This window comes from Thunnus thynnus, chromosome 11, assembly GCF_963924715.1.
Source record: "Thunnus thynnus chromosome 11, fThuThy2.1, whole genome shotgun sequence".
Classification (NCBI taxonomy): domain Eukaryota; kingdom Metazoa; phylum Chordata; class Actinopteri; order Scombriformes; family Scombridae; genus Thunnus; species Thunnus thynnus.
In genome coordinates, this window is record NC_089527.1 from 11,440,348 (window position 1) to 11,456,120 (window position 15,773).

The 15,773-nt window shown below is 40.3% G+C and overlaps 2 protein-coding genes across 6 annotated transcripts in view; one reads left to right on the forward strand and one right to left on the reverse strand.

The window, feature by feature from the left end:
• Positions 1-7,834, reverse strand: part of myo1b (myosin IB) — a 64,608-nt gene extending 56,774 nt beyond the window's left edge. For 2 of the 4 annotated variants that reach the window (XM_067603176.1, XM_067603175.1), the window contains exon 1: positions 7,535-7,832. The gene's annotated coding sequence lies outside the window, so the exon portion shown is untranslated. Of the gene's footprint in view, positions 1-7,534 lie in introns of all 4 variants that reach the window. The other 2 variants (XM_067603173.1, XM_067603174.1) reach the window with 2 other exon arrangements.
• Positions 7,835-8,469: 635 nt separating this feature from the next.
• On the forward strand, positions 8,470-15,520 carry LOC137192452 (eIF5-mimic protein 2-A-like). Of its 2 annotated transcripts, none has more exons than XM_067603177.1 (12): positions 8,470-8,660; positions 9,833-9,906; positions 10,212-10,388; positions 10,753-10,847; positions 10,951-11,016; positions 11,188-11,323; positions 12,687-12,796; positions 13,080-13,250; positions 13,590-13,736; positions 13,977-14,115; positions 14,404-14,526; positions 14,774-15,520. In XM_067603177.1, exons 1-12 carry the CDS (start codon positions 8,485-8,487, stop codon positions 14,803-14,805), a joined length of 1,446 nt encoding a protein of 481 aa, XP_067459278.1. In that variant the 5' UTR covers positions 8,470-8,484; the 3' UTR covers positions 14,806-15,520. The 2 variants fall into 2 exon arrangements, with proteins under 2 accessions (XP_067459278.1, XP_067459279.1); XM_067603178.1 differs by lacking the exon at positions 8,470-8,660 and adding an exon at positions 8,874-9,078.
• The last annotated feature ends 253 nt before the right edge of the window (positions 15,521-15,773 follow it).

Here is a 15,773-nt window from a genome sequence, read left to right on the forward strand (position 1 = left end):
CAACGCGGTTTTTAAAATCGAGTTATTTCCTTTTGACATAGTTGCTGATTCTCTGCAGAGATGAAACGGCATTCACCTGCTCTGTGATCTCACCCCATATGTTATCTTTCTGTGAGACTTCATAACGCCGCTGCTTTGCTACAGCATTCCAGGGTTATTTGTTTGTTCTCGACAAGAACTGAGCATCGCGTTCGCCTTGTTGTGTTGCTCTGATTCTTCTGTTCCCCCCCCCCCCTTTTTCCTCGGTTTCATTTTAGTCGGTTTGTGAATTCTCTTCGCACTGCCAATATGCCATTTCTCATAGGGCTACTAAGTTTTTTTTGTTTATATTTATGGTCTCGAGAGCTCCCTTATGAATAGTTGGAATTCATCCACATATTTCATGGATGCAATTAAACAAATTCCTTTCAGTAAAAGGGTTCTAGTCTTACATTTATATTCTGTCCATGAAAATACATTCAAATTAAAAAACAATCATGACCCCTTTGAATATTGGCCATCCAGAGCATCAGAGAAATATTTGTATGAGCCTGCCACAATCAATATTGGTTGCACCAATTACTACAAAGTCATTAACTACCCAGATTCTGCTAACCCAGTGCCTGACAGTAAGAGAGTAGACATGCAACACTGAAAGTGCTGAGTCTGGTCTCTGGTATGAACAAACAAGAGTATAAAGGACAGAGCCCACTCCTCCTCAGTGAAAACAGATGCTGACGCCTTTCTACTGACCTGGGGGGAGAACACCATGTGTCCATGTCGCCTGAGTGCCTATGCCGTTCTGACCGACAACATATTGCATCTGTCTGCAGCCTGGGTGCCGGATGCCCTCAGCTCCTCTGTTGATAACCCACTACCCCAGATTTGGAAGGGGCTTCCAGGCAGCCAGTGACACAATCCCATTAATAAGAGTTGCTGCCTGCTGCTAAATGTTGTACTGAATCCAAAAAGAGGGAGAATGAGAGAAAAAACCTGACAGCCTTGATTAAACTCGGGGGATTATCCTCGCTGCTGAGTGGTAGAGAGATGAGGAATATAACTAGTCTGTAATGGTAGATTTTAAAAAACTGTTTTTTTTGTGGTTTGCCTCGGTGTACACATGAAGGGCATAAGAAAAAAAAAAAGAGTTTGTTTTTTGTCCTTCCAAAAAAAAAAAAAAAACTAACAAAAAAACAAAAACAACCCACAATAAACCAGCTGTCAACCTTGTATGATAGAATAGATTAATTTTATCAGTCTGAATCAAAATGAACCCTGTATGACCCTTTAGCGAATTACACTTAGAAACTGGATTAGAAGTGTCCCGCTTTATCAATCTCTCTGATGCAAAAATACATCAGAGAGATTGATGAAATCTCTCTGATGCATGTTCGGCCAGTAAGCACACACATGGTTTAGCTTACTATTAATCTCAAATCTAAAAATCTGATGAATCGGTGATGTAGCAAAACTTATGGTCAAATACTCTTGTCTGGTAGTATGTTGCCTGCTCTCCAAAACCTCACCAGCACGATGACCTTAAGTACCAATGTACCAAAAAGCAGGGCAAACATCAGCGTCTGTTTGAAACATCTTGGCTGTATCTAAATTGAAACTTTATTGCACACTTACTGAATGATAACTGAACCGTACGGCCAAATGAACAGACGTTTAATATCATTCTCTCACTTATAAATGACTTCTTGCTAGCACATCCTGATACAACTATCTGCCATCTTTCATAAAAGCTATATCAGCGATATAAATTCAACTTAATACCCGTCACTGGCACTCCATTAAGCAGTCCACCCCCCCTCACCGTCTCCTTAGTGTCACGCAATATGCAGCGTGCCGGCGAGATCAAATGCACCACGCCCTGAATGTCAGCAGAAGGGCACTATTGAGTCACCGTTTTGATCCCGCATACAAAAATACTGTACACGTCACAGAATTAACCGTTTAAAATTGGGATTTTTACCGTACAGCGGATTAAAGTGCTGTATTTAGAAGATGCTCGACAGGAGAGAATGAAAATAGATTTTTATCGTTGAAAGTCTGATAGTGAGTGGAGGGCTGGACCTGGGAACGATATTATGAGACCTGCTTTTCTTCCTGCCTCTGACATTGACCCAGATTTCCCAGCCAGTTCAAGCTATGGGGGAAAACCATGAAAAAAAAAAAAACAACACACCATTAAAACATACATGTATTATTTACAGGCTCTAGACTGGGGCCACGTGTTCTTTTCTGCCCTTAAGCGAGGAGACAAGTCACTTACCCCAAAAAAGGTCAACAGCCGTGCAAGCACTCACATGCATGAAAAACACACAACAAATAGTGAAAATGCAAGGAGTTGAGCCAATGCGCCAGCTTTTGTTGTGCATGTATTTGACTTTGTTTAAAAAAAAAAAAGAAGGCAGCTCAGAGTGGCCATTCATTTTCATCACGATCAACAAAGCAAGCTCAGATTCTACAATGACATGCGGTATGTGAGAGACTAAATGGGTATGGTGTGAGCTACACCGAGAGATGATTGGTGTCATTTCTACCTTGGGAGCGGTTGTTTGAGAACACATCGGCTTCTATGTGCTAACAAACGATAATAAAATCTATTACGCCGCGTAATAGTCTGTAAATTCCCCCGCAGATCAAGCTGGCCTTGTCACGGGGCTAGAAGAGTCACAATATCACAGCCTGCTGGCAATGATGGAGATTAAAAACCCTCCCTAATAGAGCAGCGGCGTGGCATGGGTTCGTGCCAAAGAGCGGGGCCCGGGATAGAGGAGGACAGAGGTTTTTTTTTTTTGAGAGGAGCAGAGAGCCAGCTGCTGCCTTGGGGAAAGTGACCACCAATCCACGAGTCCTCGACGCCACTCCAGGTGGAGATGGAGAGTGTATGTGTGTGTGTGTGTGTGTGTGAGAGAGAGTGAGCACAGGCTGGCACACGAACAAACTGGCAGTCATTCCACTTGTGGGCGCACTAAATGACTGAACAAAATGAACATTTCGCACTTAATTACTTCTATTAAATGATTTCCATCTACTGTGAAAAGTGCCAACGTTAGATAAAACTTAAAATGTAGACCTACACGGTAAATCGGGGTGGGTATGGTGTGGTGTTTTAATCCCTTTCAACCATCCGGCCCGGTTAAATATAAACCTGCGACCCAAAAACAAACACTGGTCTTTATTTACAATACAGCTCGAACTGCGGGCAGAGATTAAGACGAGTAGATATGCAAAACATGAGCCTGCTGCTGACATTAAGATGACAAAAGGATCGAGGAACCATACCATCATTCATTCACTGGGCAGATAAAACCATTATTGACAAAAAGGGGACCGGGAATGATTATTAATGTGTTAGCTTTAAAAAGGCCCTAAAAACATATTTTATCCTCTCTGACTGAGTGATAAGGTACTAATACAGCGCGTGATCACAAAGCAAACAGTTTTGGTTACGTCACATGAGAAATCGCTGTACTTTCCGTCTGCGTCTCTTCTCACTGATTTTTTTTTTTTTTTTTTTTTTTTGGGAAACAGGTGATGTCATGTATTTCCGTGCACCAATTAGATTTAAGCAACATCTGATTCAAAATATGATGACGACAGGCCTTTTTTTTTTTTTCCACGGTGTTTTGACTCGTCATTGTAGGAAAAGCACGATGACCCTGTTGTATTTTTAAGTGCCATGACTGTGTGATAGTGAGCCAGCGTGCACAGAAACAAAAAGCAGTTATGTGGAATTCAGTTTCATTATTCACACATGTGTTTTTTCCCCCCACTGTCACATGTCGAAATGTCTATGGCCTATTGTGGACTTGTTTTGTTTATGTTTGTGTGTTAAACTCTTATAATACCATTTTTTTGCTGGTCATGAATATATAATGTTAGAAAAAAAACTTAGAAACAAAGTATTCAAGGACTTTAAAGAATTTCCGTCTGTGTTACAAGACTGAGTTTTACTCTTTTATGCATTTATTTATTTCACAAATGAAGCAGATGAATGTTTGGCCCATTTCCCTCTCCTCTTTATAGGCAATGAGGCTTGGGATGGTGTCCTTCAGCGGATTCTTATTCCCCTTACTGGTATAAACACACTGCAAGAGTGATTTACAGTAAACAACCTATGAGCCTTTACTTCTGATTTCAACTTGCGTCGTGAAACAGGTAGCAGGTAACCTCGTGCTCTGCACCTTTTTCACGTTGGCAGCTCTAAACGGCAACGTGAGGGAACTGTTCTCTGAGTCCTCTGAAGTGCCATTAGGTACCAAACATGAAGCGTGCTCACATTTATCCACAGTCAACAGGTAATGCCTTCAAAACAATTAGAGAGGTAAAATATACAACACCGGCACATTCCTCTGGACAGAGCGCTCGCTCACGACTCTTAAGGGAACGCTCAGCTGTGGTGATGACACTTGCATCCTGATTTTTGGAATATATTTAGCCTAGCAAGGTAGAGATTTAAAGAAAACCCTGCCTGCGGGGCTTACCGGTCTGTACGACTAATGCAGCCGAAACTCCTTTCTCGATCCTCGGGTGTTCGAAATGTTGCACTTCACCACAAAACAACAGCTTTAAAGTGACCTGACCGCATGTCGGCTATGAAATGAATGCACACAGGAGAGCCCTGCGAGCTTACAAATTTTCACTGTAGTACATAAATACACACAAATGTTCCCCAGGCTGCTCTGTCTTAGCTGGATCTGCACCGTCTGCACAACAGGCAGTCAAACACTTGGCCTGGCTTGGTTTCATATAGTAAAAATGGAGAAAGCAGCTGTCCTGGACTAAACAAAGCAACAAAGAGCTGAAACAGAATGTGCAGCATTATTACTCTAGCTTCATGGGGAGACAAAGGAGGTAGAGTTGGAGCGATCAAGTCGAACAGGTGGACTCTGACGGAGTCAAACAGCACGGGGGACGGTTGAAGACCACGTATGATTTTGACCCTTTCGATCCCAAATTTATGTGAGACAACAGAAAATTTCACATCTGAGACCTATGATGCCGACGAGGCACAGAACTGGAAATGCAACTAATCCACTGGACTTTTCATGCAGCCTAGGTTTAGGAAATCCTCTTTTAAAGCAAAGCTGCTGAAGGTTTTTCATTGTCCAGTCTGTGGAGTTGCACATGTGCCCCTGTCTATCTCTGTCATGCAGGGCTAACACAAGACACACGCCTCACTAGACTAAGCTGCACGGGCAGACAAGTGCAAACACTATTCATCACCATGGCCCTGGCTGCAGGACTTTGGTCCTTTATACACACCGCGTTACATCAGAGCATGTCACCCGACAGTGTTCGTGAAGAAGTTTTTGGCACATTAGAAAAAGCAGCTGCAACTTAACAAGCTCACACAGAGGGGAGCTACTACAATGGCAATTGCTCAAACAGACTCACACACTGCCCTCTTCCAAGTCTGAGCTAAACGGTTGTTATATTTTCCAAGAGTCTTTCTGCAGCTCTGAGGGCTTACCACACACTACCTCTCACAGTCGTCTTACATCACTGTTTGTTTGATCAGTGCAGGTAATAAAGTTCCCATCTGGTTTCCCCGAGTGGGACTCTAGGGCCAATAGAGGCGGGACATATTTGTGGAAAACCACAAAGAGACAGACATCATTTATAAAAGACGGTCTTATCTGATCCTCTCGGGATTTCGAGTTCACGGATGGAATTAGGAGTTGAAAAACTGCAGCGTTCAAAAACACAGTCCAGCATAAAAACAAGTGTTGCATCAAAGGCGATCATGTGACATTTAAAGCATAACAAAGATTAGATTTCAACTAACTTTATGTGTTGAATCAGTTTTGGGTCGAGCCAAGGCCGTTAATTCAGAAGCATGGTTATTTATAGACTTTATGGAAATGTTCATAGTTTGGTCTTGACTACTTATTGCCAAAAAGAGAGAGAGAAAAAAAAAAAATCTGAGTCAAAGTCAAGGACCAATTTATGTTTAGACTGAGTACAATCAGCAGTTTCTGCAGGCCTTGAATCATAGATCTGAATAATTATAAGAGTTGCTATTTCCATTTAGAAACTGCAGACTTGCTTAACTTCTTCACCAAGTAGGCTGCACTAACAAACAAACTCTTTAACTTCAATATTTTTGAAGTACATGCACACATAGACAGTTTCAATGGCACTCCAGGATGACCAGAGAGCAGAATTTTCCCCTATTTTAATTATTTCCTGTAGTCTACAGGCTATTTTTATCTAATGTAGTATGGTTTTGTTTTGTTATTTCAAAGTAATATTCTTCTCATAAGTCAGTGGCTCTCAATCTGCTTTGCGTCAAGGGCCCCTAAAGTGACACGGATTAGACCATTGTACCCCCCCCCCATTTGATAAGATTTTGTCCCAGGGCTGGATGTTTTGTTACAGAAAGTGTATGAAACCCATGACCAAAATAGTCACACATTCTGTCATTGTGTTATGGATGAAATTACAGTGAAAATAAATGATTCCCCTTTTAGCTGGGGACCCCTTGGAAGCCCCTCAAGGACTCCTACTTTGAGAACCACTGCCATAAGGTATTCCTCCTGTTTGATCCTCTGGGTTTCAGGCTGGATGCCTCAGGGGACCCCAGCAGGAAGAAAGCATTTCGACTCCAACATGGGGAACTTAAGGATGTTTCTCAGAGGAGGTGAATAGTTTTATTCATGCATTCCGTGCTGAGCAGTCATTTATTCCAGTCAGCGACATAAAGACGTCTTAAAACCATGGGTGCACAGAGTAAGCCCAACTTCAGACAGTTTATCCACTTTTTAAGCTGACATTGATCTTTTTCTTTATATCATATCCATGTTTATCCATAGATCATAGGGTATGAATATGCTTTTAGTCAGCAAAACGTGTGAAAGATGGTGGTCGTTTCACTCTGAACAACCCCAATGAGAAAACCAGAGTTCAGTTCACCGTGTTCATTTATCCCTGCATGTCTGATTTAAAGCTGACTTGAGCTGTACATTTACACATTGTTCAGTCGTATGAAGAAGACACGGGTGTTTTTGAGCTGGCTTTCTTTCTTTCTTTCTGCTGCTGCTGCTATGCTCCACGCTGCATAAACCAAACTTTCAGGGCTGAACTCTGAATGAGTATGTTTCAGAGTTGACACATCTGCTACTGCCCTAGGCGTTTGGGTCTGCAGTGGTTTGACTCTTGAAATACAAAGATGGTGCTTAAACCCGCAGATGTAGGCAATTAACGACCACACTTTTTGATTCACAGCGCTGAATAAGCTTTGATTAGAGTTGCCTAGCCTGTAAGACAGAAACAAACGGCGAAACTAATCTAGGACATGGTCACGGTTTTTACCATCTCACCGTTACAATTCCTTCACAAAGAAAAAAAGATAAACAAAAATCCCAACCCCCTCCCTTCACCTAGTGAAGAGGAATGAATGAGCTGAAGAAGCAGACGGTCTAAAGACCATGTAAAGCTAACTTTTGAGAAAAGTTACAACGAGTGAAACATATGAATCAAACAGTAACAAAAGGACTCGCAGTTTAGCACCTAGCCAAGCAAGAGAGGATGTCAAACTTGCCTCTTTATCTCCGCAAGAGTTGCTCCCTCTCGTCCTAAATCCACTCTACAGACAAAAGTAGGATCCCAGAGGTGACTCTCCAAGTCTGGAGTGGCTCTGAAGCCCTTCCCCGCTGTCTTTAGTTTAACTCGGAGCCTGTCTGCTGTGCTGGATGGGGCTGAAATGGGGCTCTCATCTGGATCTCAGCACTTTGAATGGAGTTCTGGATGGAGAGAGGACTGTCCGCCGGTCGAAGGGAGCGTCCAGAGCGGCGTCTCTGTGTTAGTTCAGCGTCTGTTAATCACCTCCAGCGTGGGGGGAGAGGTGGGGTTGTGTTGCGTTCGGGTGTCGTCGGAAATATTGGGAGATATGCTTTTGTCCACGTGAATCACTTATTAATCCCACAGAGGGAAGACGTTAACCACATCAAACCTTTAGCTAACACCAGTCACTTCTAATGTTGAAATGTAAATATTTGATCTAGTTTTTTAGTCCAGCTTTAATTTCAATATATTTTCTTTTCTTAAATTTACATCATTTGTATTTCTCTCGTACATTGGTCTCAAATTGTTTTGTCATATAATCGGCTTGTCATTCAATGTATGGCACTTTGAACTGCACTAATCCGTATAAAAGGTACTATACAAATAAAGTTTGATTAATTGATTGACTGATTGATTGATTGATTGATTGATTGAAGCAGCATATCTAAACATCTTAAACCATATTTGCATAACCTTTCACGGACTAGGTGGGTGTTTCTTGTATACACGACTCTCTGGAAACTTAATGAATGAATGATGGGCTGATTAAAAAAAACAACGTTTTGTTTAGCATATAAAAATTATTATGGGAATTGTTAGGTTCCAATTTCAATCCGTTGCTAAAAACATCTAATTTTATCTGAGTAAAAGAAGTTGCTGGAATCAGAAACAAGATCTACGAGATGAAATAACAACAGTGAACGCATCATGAAAGTTTTCCCTTTATCCCAAAGACAGACGGTTACTACTCCACCGGACAGCACAACACTCCCCTCCTGTGTCTTAATTCTAGATAGCAACGACTTTTTAATCAATTATTTGACGATACCAGCTCTGGGGCAGTTTGGTGTTTCTGTATTACAGATTAAAACGTCTTTTCTGCGGTAAGGAAAGTGGTTTTATTACAGTTTTTAACGGGGTTGAAACATTTCTGCTAGCCTATTTGTTTGACCGTTAATTTTAGGAAATGCACAGGGGGTTAATTTACAAGAACTGTCGTTATATTACTCCTGCCAACGTCACAGGCAGAGAAGTAATGCAGCCATAATGCACGAAATACTACATTCATTGGTAAATTTCCCATTGTTATTTCACTCTAACGTTATTTTGTCAACTTTTAGCCGTTTGTGGACTGTACTCTCTCCCCACAGGAGTGTAATGACCCAAATAGATTTAGCATTAACGCGCATGCGTCGTTACTATAATTTCCTCTCCACTGTCTGGAACTGATTGTACTAAGCTACAACCCAGTGGCGATATTTTTTGTTTCACAGACTGTTTTTGCCCATAAATAGGACTTCGGTGAGTTGCTGTTCGTTTTAGGTCAACGTAATTGAGCGGTGGTTATATATTTTTGATTTCTGAGGCACTGCGTCAGGAAAATAAAGGAAGCTGGCTGGAGTTGGCTAACATTTCCCGGTGTTAACTGAAGTCCTGCTTGGCTCTGTCTGGCTTTAGCTAACATTAGACATGTTCATTACTGTCACAGTTTAATGTTACTTTGTCAATTTTAGCTTAATCGTTATTTTAGAAAATATGTAACTAACGTCATGTCGTTTGTTAGATTCACATCATAACAGTGAACACCTGTATAAACGTCTAGTGACTTGCTATGAGTAAGTTAGATAAGTTAGTTTCTATCCAGTTAATTAGATGTGATAGTGTTTGCAATGTTAACTACATTTAGCTAATTGTAACGTTACCTATCGTTGATGCTGGTATGAGTAGAGTAACTCTGGCTTGTTTTACCCCACACTGCTTGTGTGATTACACATAAGCATGACATTACACCCATTTTTAACTCCACTGCTGTTCCCTTGTTTGTTTCCATTATCTTTTGATTAATGTTCATTTAAGAACGACCTTCACCAAGGAATGTAGTATGGAACAATGTCCTCAGTTTCTTAATAAAATGAGGTGACTGCTGAAACTGATGTTTTCAGCCACATGCATAACTTAACATGATAGATGGAGGGAGTATAAGGGGTACAGATGATTATTATCATTATTGGTTGCTAATCCCAATCATATTTCTGCTTTTCCCTGTGTCCTCCAGAGTGTCTTTTATGAGTAATCAAAGGCAGCAGAAGCCTACACTAACAGGCCAACGTTTCAAAACACGAAAAAGAGGTGAGAGACTTCAAGATGACTCGTAAATGATGTGTGTAGCAACTGGATTACACTTAGCCCAAAACTGTTTTGTGGCAAATAAATATACATGAAAGAGTCTTCTTTTTTCAGTGGCAATGAAGATTAAGCACACACAGTAAGGTAGCAGCTTAGTATTAGTGTTTTGGCTTGTAGAGCTTAAGTCACAATTTACACATCTCTATATGTTTGAACTGTTCATAGGGTTTGATATTTCCTTCAGAATGTCAAAAGATCATATGTAAGTTTCAGGGTGAAACTCAAGTGAACCTTTTTTCTTTCAATAGATGAAAAGGAGAGGTTTGACCCTACCCAGTTTCAGGAAAGTATCGTACAAGGTCTGAACCAAAGTGGCACAGATTTGGAGGCTGTCGCAAAGTTCCTTGATGCCTCTGGTGCCAAACTTGACTACCGTCGCTATGTTGAGACTTTATTCGACATCCTGGTGGCCGGTGGAATGCTGGGTAAGAGACAGGGCTCGTTCATATTTGTTCTGCCTTCACAGAGAGATTTTAAAAGTTGCACTTATATCTAAAGAGGGCCTTTTTTGGTGTTGTTATTGGTTTGATTGTGAGGATATCAGTCCTTTGAACAGCTGAGCATTATCATCTAACTAACAATAGTACCCATGACAATTGCAAACAAGAGCCTGCAGTTGTGTGTGGACAATGTGTACTAAATTCTAAAAACATGTTTACAGAAAGAAAAAAAGAACTTATTGATTTATTCATTCAAATTTTTTTATACAATCATGGAAACAAAATTGCACAAAGTAAAGTAACTCAGGAGGTAATGCTTAAGACTCACTTCAGAAAATATGTTTTTCAGCCCCAGGTGGTACCTTGTCAGATGACATGACCTGCACAGAATTCTGTCTCTTCAAAGCACAAGAGGACATGGAGACCATGCAGGCATATGCACAGGTGAATTTCAGTCTTGCACTATTGTAAATGTTATTGCAGGGAAGTTAAAAATCTATTCTAGTTAGTATTAAAACATGAAAAAATGCTTTGTGTTTCCTTTTAGGTCCTCAACAAGCTCATCAGACGTTACAAATATTTGGAAAAAGGACTTGAGGAGGAGATTAAAAAGGTTTGTTTTTGGCTGGAGGTCTTTTTAACACATAGTATAAAAGCTTTTCAGGTCAAGTTTTTGTCTTCATGACTATTTTATTACAACCCAAAGCTAGAAAATTCTGAAAATATGTCTGACTCAATTCAACCTATAGGATTGTGTTGATACTGTATGTTTGCTCTTTGGCAGCTGCTGCTGTTTCTCAAGGGCTTCACAGAGTCTGAGCGCAACAAGCTGGCCATGCTGACAGGGATTCTGCTGGCCAACAGCAATATCTCTGCATCCATTCTCAGCAGCCTCTTCAATGAGAACCTGGTCAAAGAAGGTACCCACTTTTCTGCCTTGTAGGCGTACCAAGTTTATTTGTTAGTTCATTGTTTAGAAGATAAGGTCCACAGACAGAAGCAGATTTGAAGAGGGAGGAGGAGCATCGTGTACCTTCAAATTAATCTTGTAGAACATTATAAAACTGTGTTCTTTTCTTCTCTCTCATTGATTTTTACAGTTTGTCCAATCATCTGTCCTCTTTGAATTAATGATTTATTGTCTTCTTGAGGATTTCCTTGCAAATTTATCAAACATTTTAAGGATTGAGGTCTGAATTAACATAAATTTACATCCTTATATCTGCCTAAATGCTTCACTTAACAAGATTTTCATTCTAACCAGACACTACCCCAGGAAGACTTCACAAATTGGCACACTTTCAGAGAACTGGAGTGAAATCCTTTGTTAAGTCAACGTAGCAGTCTGAGTTAGTCAGTTCAAGTGGGTATTTTCCAAAGTTGCACTCTTTTACAATTTCCCCACTGCTGAAGCTTCATTTTAGCTTCAGCTGACCTTAAGAATGCATTTTTGCACAAAACGAGGACTTTTGTTCCTCATCACTTGCATTAAAATTGCCTGAGGAACATATCTCTTCACAGCCAGTATGGACAGCAGGAATAAATACAGTGAGAGTGGTAAAGGTGAGAAGTGACTAATGATGCCACTAGCAGAGTTACTTAGCCATGTTGTAATTAATGATGGCTTGATTTTTTTGTTTCTGTTGTTGTCAACACTTGGCTTGATGTGTCATGGCCTTTACACCAGGGAGGGAGCTCTGTAATGAGGTTGTCCATTTCATGTTTTCAAACTATGTTACTGAAATCTAAGGCTGCAACTAACTAACGTATTTTCCTTGTCGATTTAATCAGTCGATTATTTTGGTTGATCGATTAGTTGTTTGGTTGATAAAATTTCAGAAAATGGTGAAAAATGTTGATCACTGTTTCCCAAAGCCCAAGATGCAACCTTAAATGTCTTGTTTTGTCCCGTCCAAAAGTCCACAATCCAAAGATATTTTGGCATTTTTTCTTTAAAAACTGATTATCATTTATTATTAATTGATTAGAATCAGAATAATTGATCAGAATAATTGTTGATTAATTTTCTGTTGATTGAATAATTGATGCAGCTCTACTGAAACCATGTTGTTTTTTATGGTATTTCTTTGAATTTAGGGGTTCTTTTAAATGCCTTTGGTCCACACCAATTTTGTTTACTCTTTGACACATGCATCATTTTTCCAGTTAAAACCTGTCTAATCGCATCCTGGAGTTGTGTTTACCAATGTCTTACTCAGGCCTAACTTTATCCCAGCAGGTCTGTTACTAACAGATGACTCACATTTGAATGCATTTGCTCAGGTGTTTCAACATCCTTTGCTGTAAAACTCTTCAAATCCTGGCTTTCTGAAAAGGACATCAACTCTGTTGCTGCCAGTCTCCGAAAGGTTGGCATGGACAACAGACTCATGGTGAGAGTGACATCTCAAATATCAAACCTTTAACAGGATTTGGATTTGGTCCTTTAACAGGACCTTTAACAGAAACCTTTAAGCATTATGCTTCTTAGATTAATAAGGGTCAACAGTCTGTTTACTCATGTGTAAGCAGTTTTTAGATTGTTTGTTTGATGAAAACAAAAGTTAATAATCATTAATTTATTTGAGTTTGGTGTGCAAGGCAGTACTTAATTGCTGAAGAGGTCTTGTCTGCTGAGCAAGGTCTGTCTCAAGCTTTGACTGTGTGCTATTTCAGGAGCTCTTCCCTGCCAACAAGCGGAGTTGTGAGCACTTCTCGAAGTACTTCACAGACGCAGGGCTCAAGGAGCTTTCGGACTTTGCCAGAAACCAGCAGTCCATAGGTGCCCGCAAAGAGCTGCAGAAAGAGCTTGAGGAGCAGATGTCACGTGGGGAACCCCTCAAAGATGTAAGCTTTGTTAGTTTTTCAGCTTCTTTTACATTTACTGGGTCCCTCTTTTCAATCACACCACTGAGGGGTGGCACTTAAGATCGCTTCCTACTTAACCTCTGCCCCCTTTTGTCTTGAGGAGTGCGGCAGAAAAGGATGCTATGAATCAATGACAAGTTGCTGAAATCCAGTCAACTTGCACATATTATCTGTTGCCACAAGCCTCTGTTTCCTGCCAGGGTTCTCATACCTCAGACGTCTGCAGGATTTGATAAGCAATAAGCCTCAGCATATGCTGGCCATGGTTTGCCTGCTTTGCCAATAATGTGAGTTCATTTCTGGGCTTGGGCCTTACAGATCATCGCCAACATCCGCGAGGAGATCAAGAAGAACAACATCTCAGAGCAGATGATGATTGGACTAATTTGGTCCAGTGTAATGAGCTCTGTGGAGTGGAACAAGAAGGAGGAGCTCGTCACAGAACAAGCCATCAAACATTTAAAGGTGACCCCCTCGTTATACGGCTCTGCTATTCCTTGGCTCTCACGCTGTCATGACAGCACACTCTCAGAAATGAGAGATGTACTTAACAGAACGTAGACGAACGAAGCAGTGAGGACAATTGATTTACTAACAGTCAGAAAAGTAGAAGTAATGGAAGCATTTAGAAAATAATTCTATCCTCTGAAATTTCACCATTTCTGAATTTATACAACTCTAATTTTCCCTGTTGTGCATTTTCAGCAATACAGCCCACTGTTGAAGGCCTTTACATCCCAGGGTCTCTCTGAACTCACTCTCCTGCTAAAGATCCAGGAGTACTGCTACGACAACATCCATTTCATGAAGGCCTTCCAGAAAATAGTTGTTCTACTTTACAAAGGTAAGCTATTTGGTGTCCATAAGGCTCCTTTTTGTTCCCATCCTCACATTTGTGGAAAAAGTAGATTTTTGTATTGGGAAGCTATGTAGGCACGTATGAATGATGCCAGATGGCCAGAGATTATAGCCAAAAGTTTTTCTTGATTGATGTCGTCAACCTGCCTGGCGACATTTGTTTATCAGGCACCTGCAGACGCATCTGTGCTTCTGGCGTCATGTTGAATAGATTTTTTTTTGTTTGTTTGTTTTATGTATGTGTTTGTTTGTTTTTTTTGGTTACTTTTTTTAGCGGATGTCTTGAGTGAGGAGGCAATTCTGAAGTGGTACAATGAAGCCCACTTAGCCAAAGGGAAGAGCGTTTTCCTTGAGCAGATGAAGAAGTTTGTCGAATGGCTTAAGAGCGCAGAGGAAGGTAAGCACCTCACACTCACCTCCTAAATGTTTGACATGGGTTTGGTCACAAATGGATTAAACTGATTTATCCCTTGTATTTCTCTCTAAGCTACTAGTGCTACCAGCTGTCTTGCTTTCTGTCCCCCTTCTAAGACAATGTGTCATTGGTGGTAATGCTTAGTGTAACTTGATGTTTGTGCGTAGTGCTGACAGATGTGTTTGTTGTTTTTTTTTTTTAATTATTATTTTATTTTTATTTTTTCCAGAGTCCGAGTCTGAGGAAGAGGAGGCAGACTGAAGAACCTCTACTATCCTGATTTTGTATTTTTTACATTAACATAAAATCAGATGCAGTAGAAGAGTTTGTTACAGAAGTCTGTTTATGTTTTCTTTTTTTTTTCTCCCTTTTCTCTTCTACCTCCTCATCAAGGGCTTTAATAGTTGTAGTAATAATTGTTTTAATTTTAGACATGTTTTTCTGTCTGACTCAATACTTGTACTCTTCTTTATACTCCTTCGGGAGCCGGTCACAGTGCCACATTTAGCTAAATAGATTGAAACCCCTTTCATGTAACAAAGGGGAATTTTTTTTTTTTTTTGATTTTTTTTTTTTTTTTTTGAATGGTTCCCTTTAAAATTACCCAGTTTGAAGGCATATTTCACAGCTATAGTATTTAGTCACGGAACTCTTGAAACTCAAGTTTGCCAGAGGTCCGTCTGTGTAGCCATGATATCTTGGTCCTGTGAAAGGCAAATTGCTTTTGTAACCTAATTTTACATTTCTGCCAATTATGTGACAACTTTGAATTCGTTTTTAGATTCTTCTCCATCATTGGTGACGGACCTGTGCCATTTTTAAATAGCAACGGTGACGATGACAATGCCCCACAAAATGAATTTTTTTTTTTTTCTTTACATCTTATGTAACAGAACCATAGTAGCTTTGTAAGTTTGTTTTCCTTTACCATACAGTTTGACTTTTTAAAATAAAAGGAAATGAATGGTTTTCATTACTGATGTCTTTATTATTGCTGGGTACAATTAGTCACATCAAATAACTCTCAGTGTGAAAAGTCATACATAAGCAGCCAAACATACAAAAAGGTTCATTTAGAAAATCCATCTGTTGTGCCAGAGATCAACCTGTACACCCTTGAAAATGTCCAACTGACTGGTCGCTTCTAGTCTCACCTAATCAAGTAATCACGAAAGGCAGCTTGGCATGCGTGACCTGAGGTGCAAACAACGATCTCATTCACTACACTC

Excerpts from the sequence above, each read along its gene's own strand:
- LOC137192452 (XM_067603177.1), top strand. The coding sequence starts at position 8,485 with ATGAAAGTTTTCCCTTTATCCCAAAGACAGACGGTTACTACTCCACCG. Across the intron at positions 9,907-10,211 it reads TTTCAAAACACGAAAAAGAG|ATGAAAAGGAGAGGTTTGAC; the intron begins GTGAGAGACTTC and ends TTCTTTCAATAG. Across the intron at positions 10,389-10,752 it reads GGTGGCCGGTGGAATGCTGG|CCCCAGGTGGTACCTTGTCA; the intron begins GTAAGAGACAGG and ends TATGTTTTTCAG.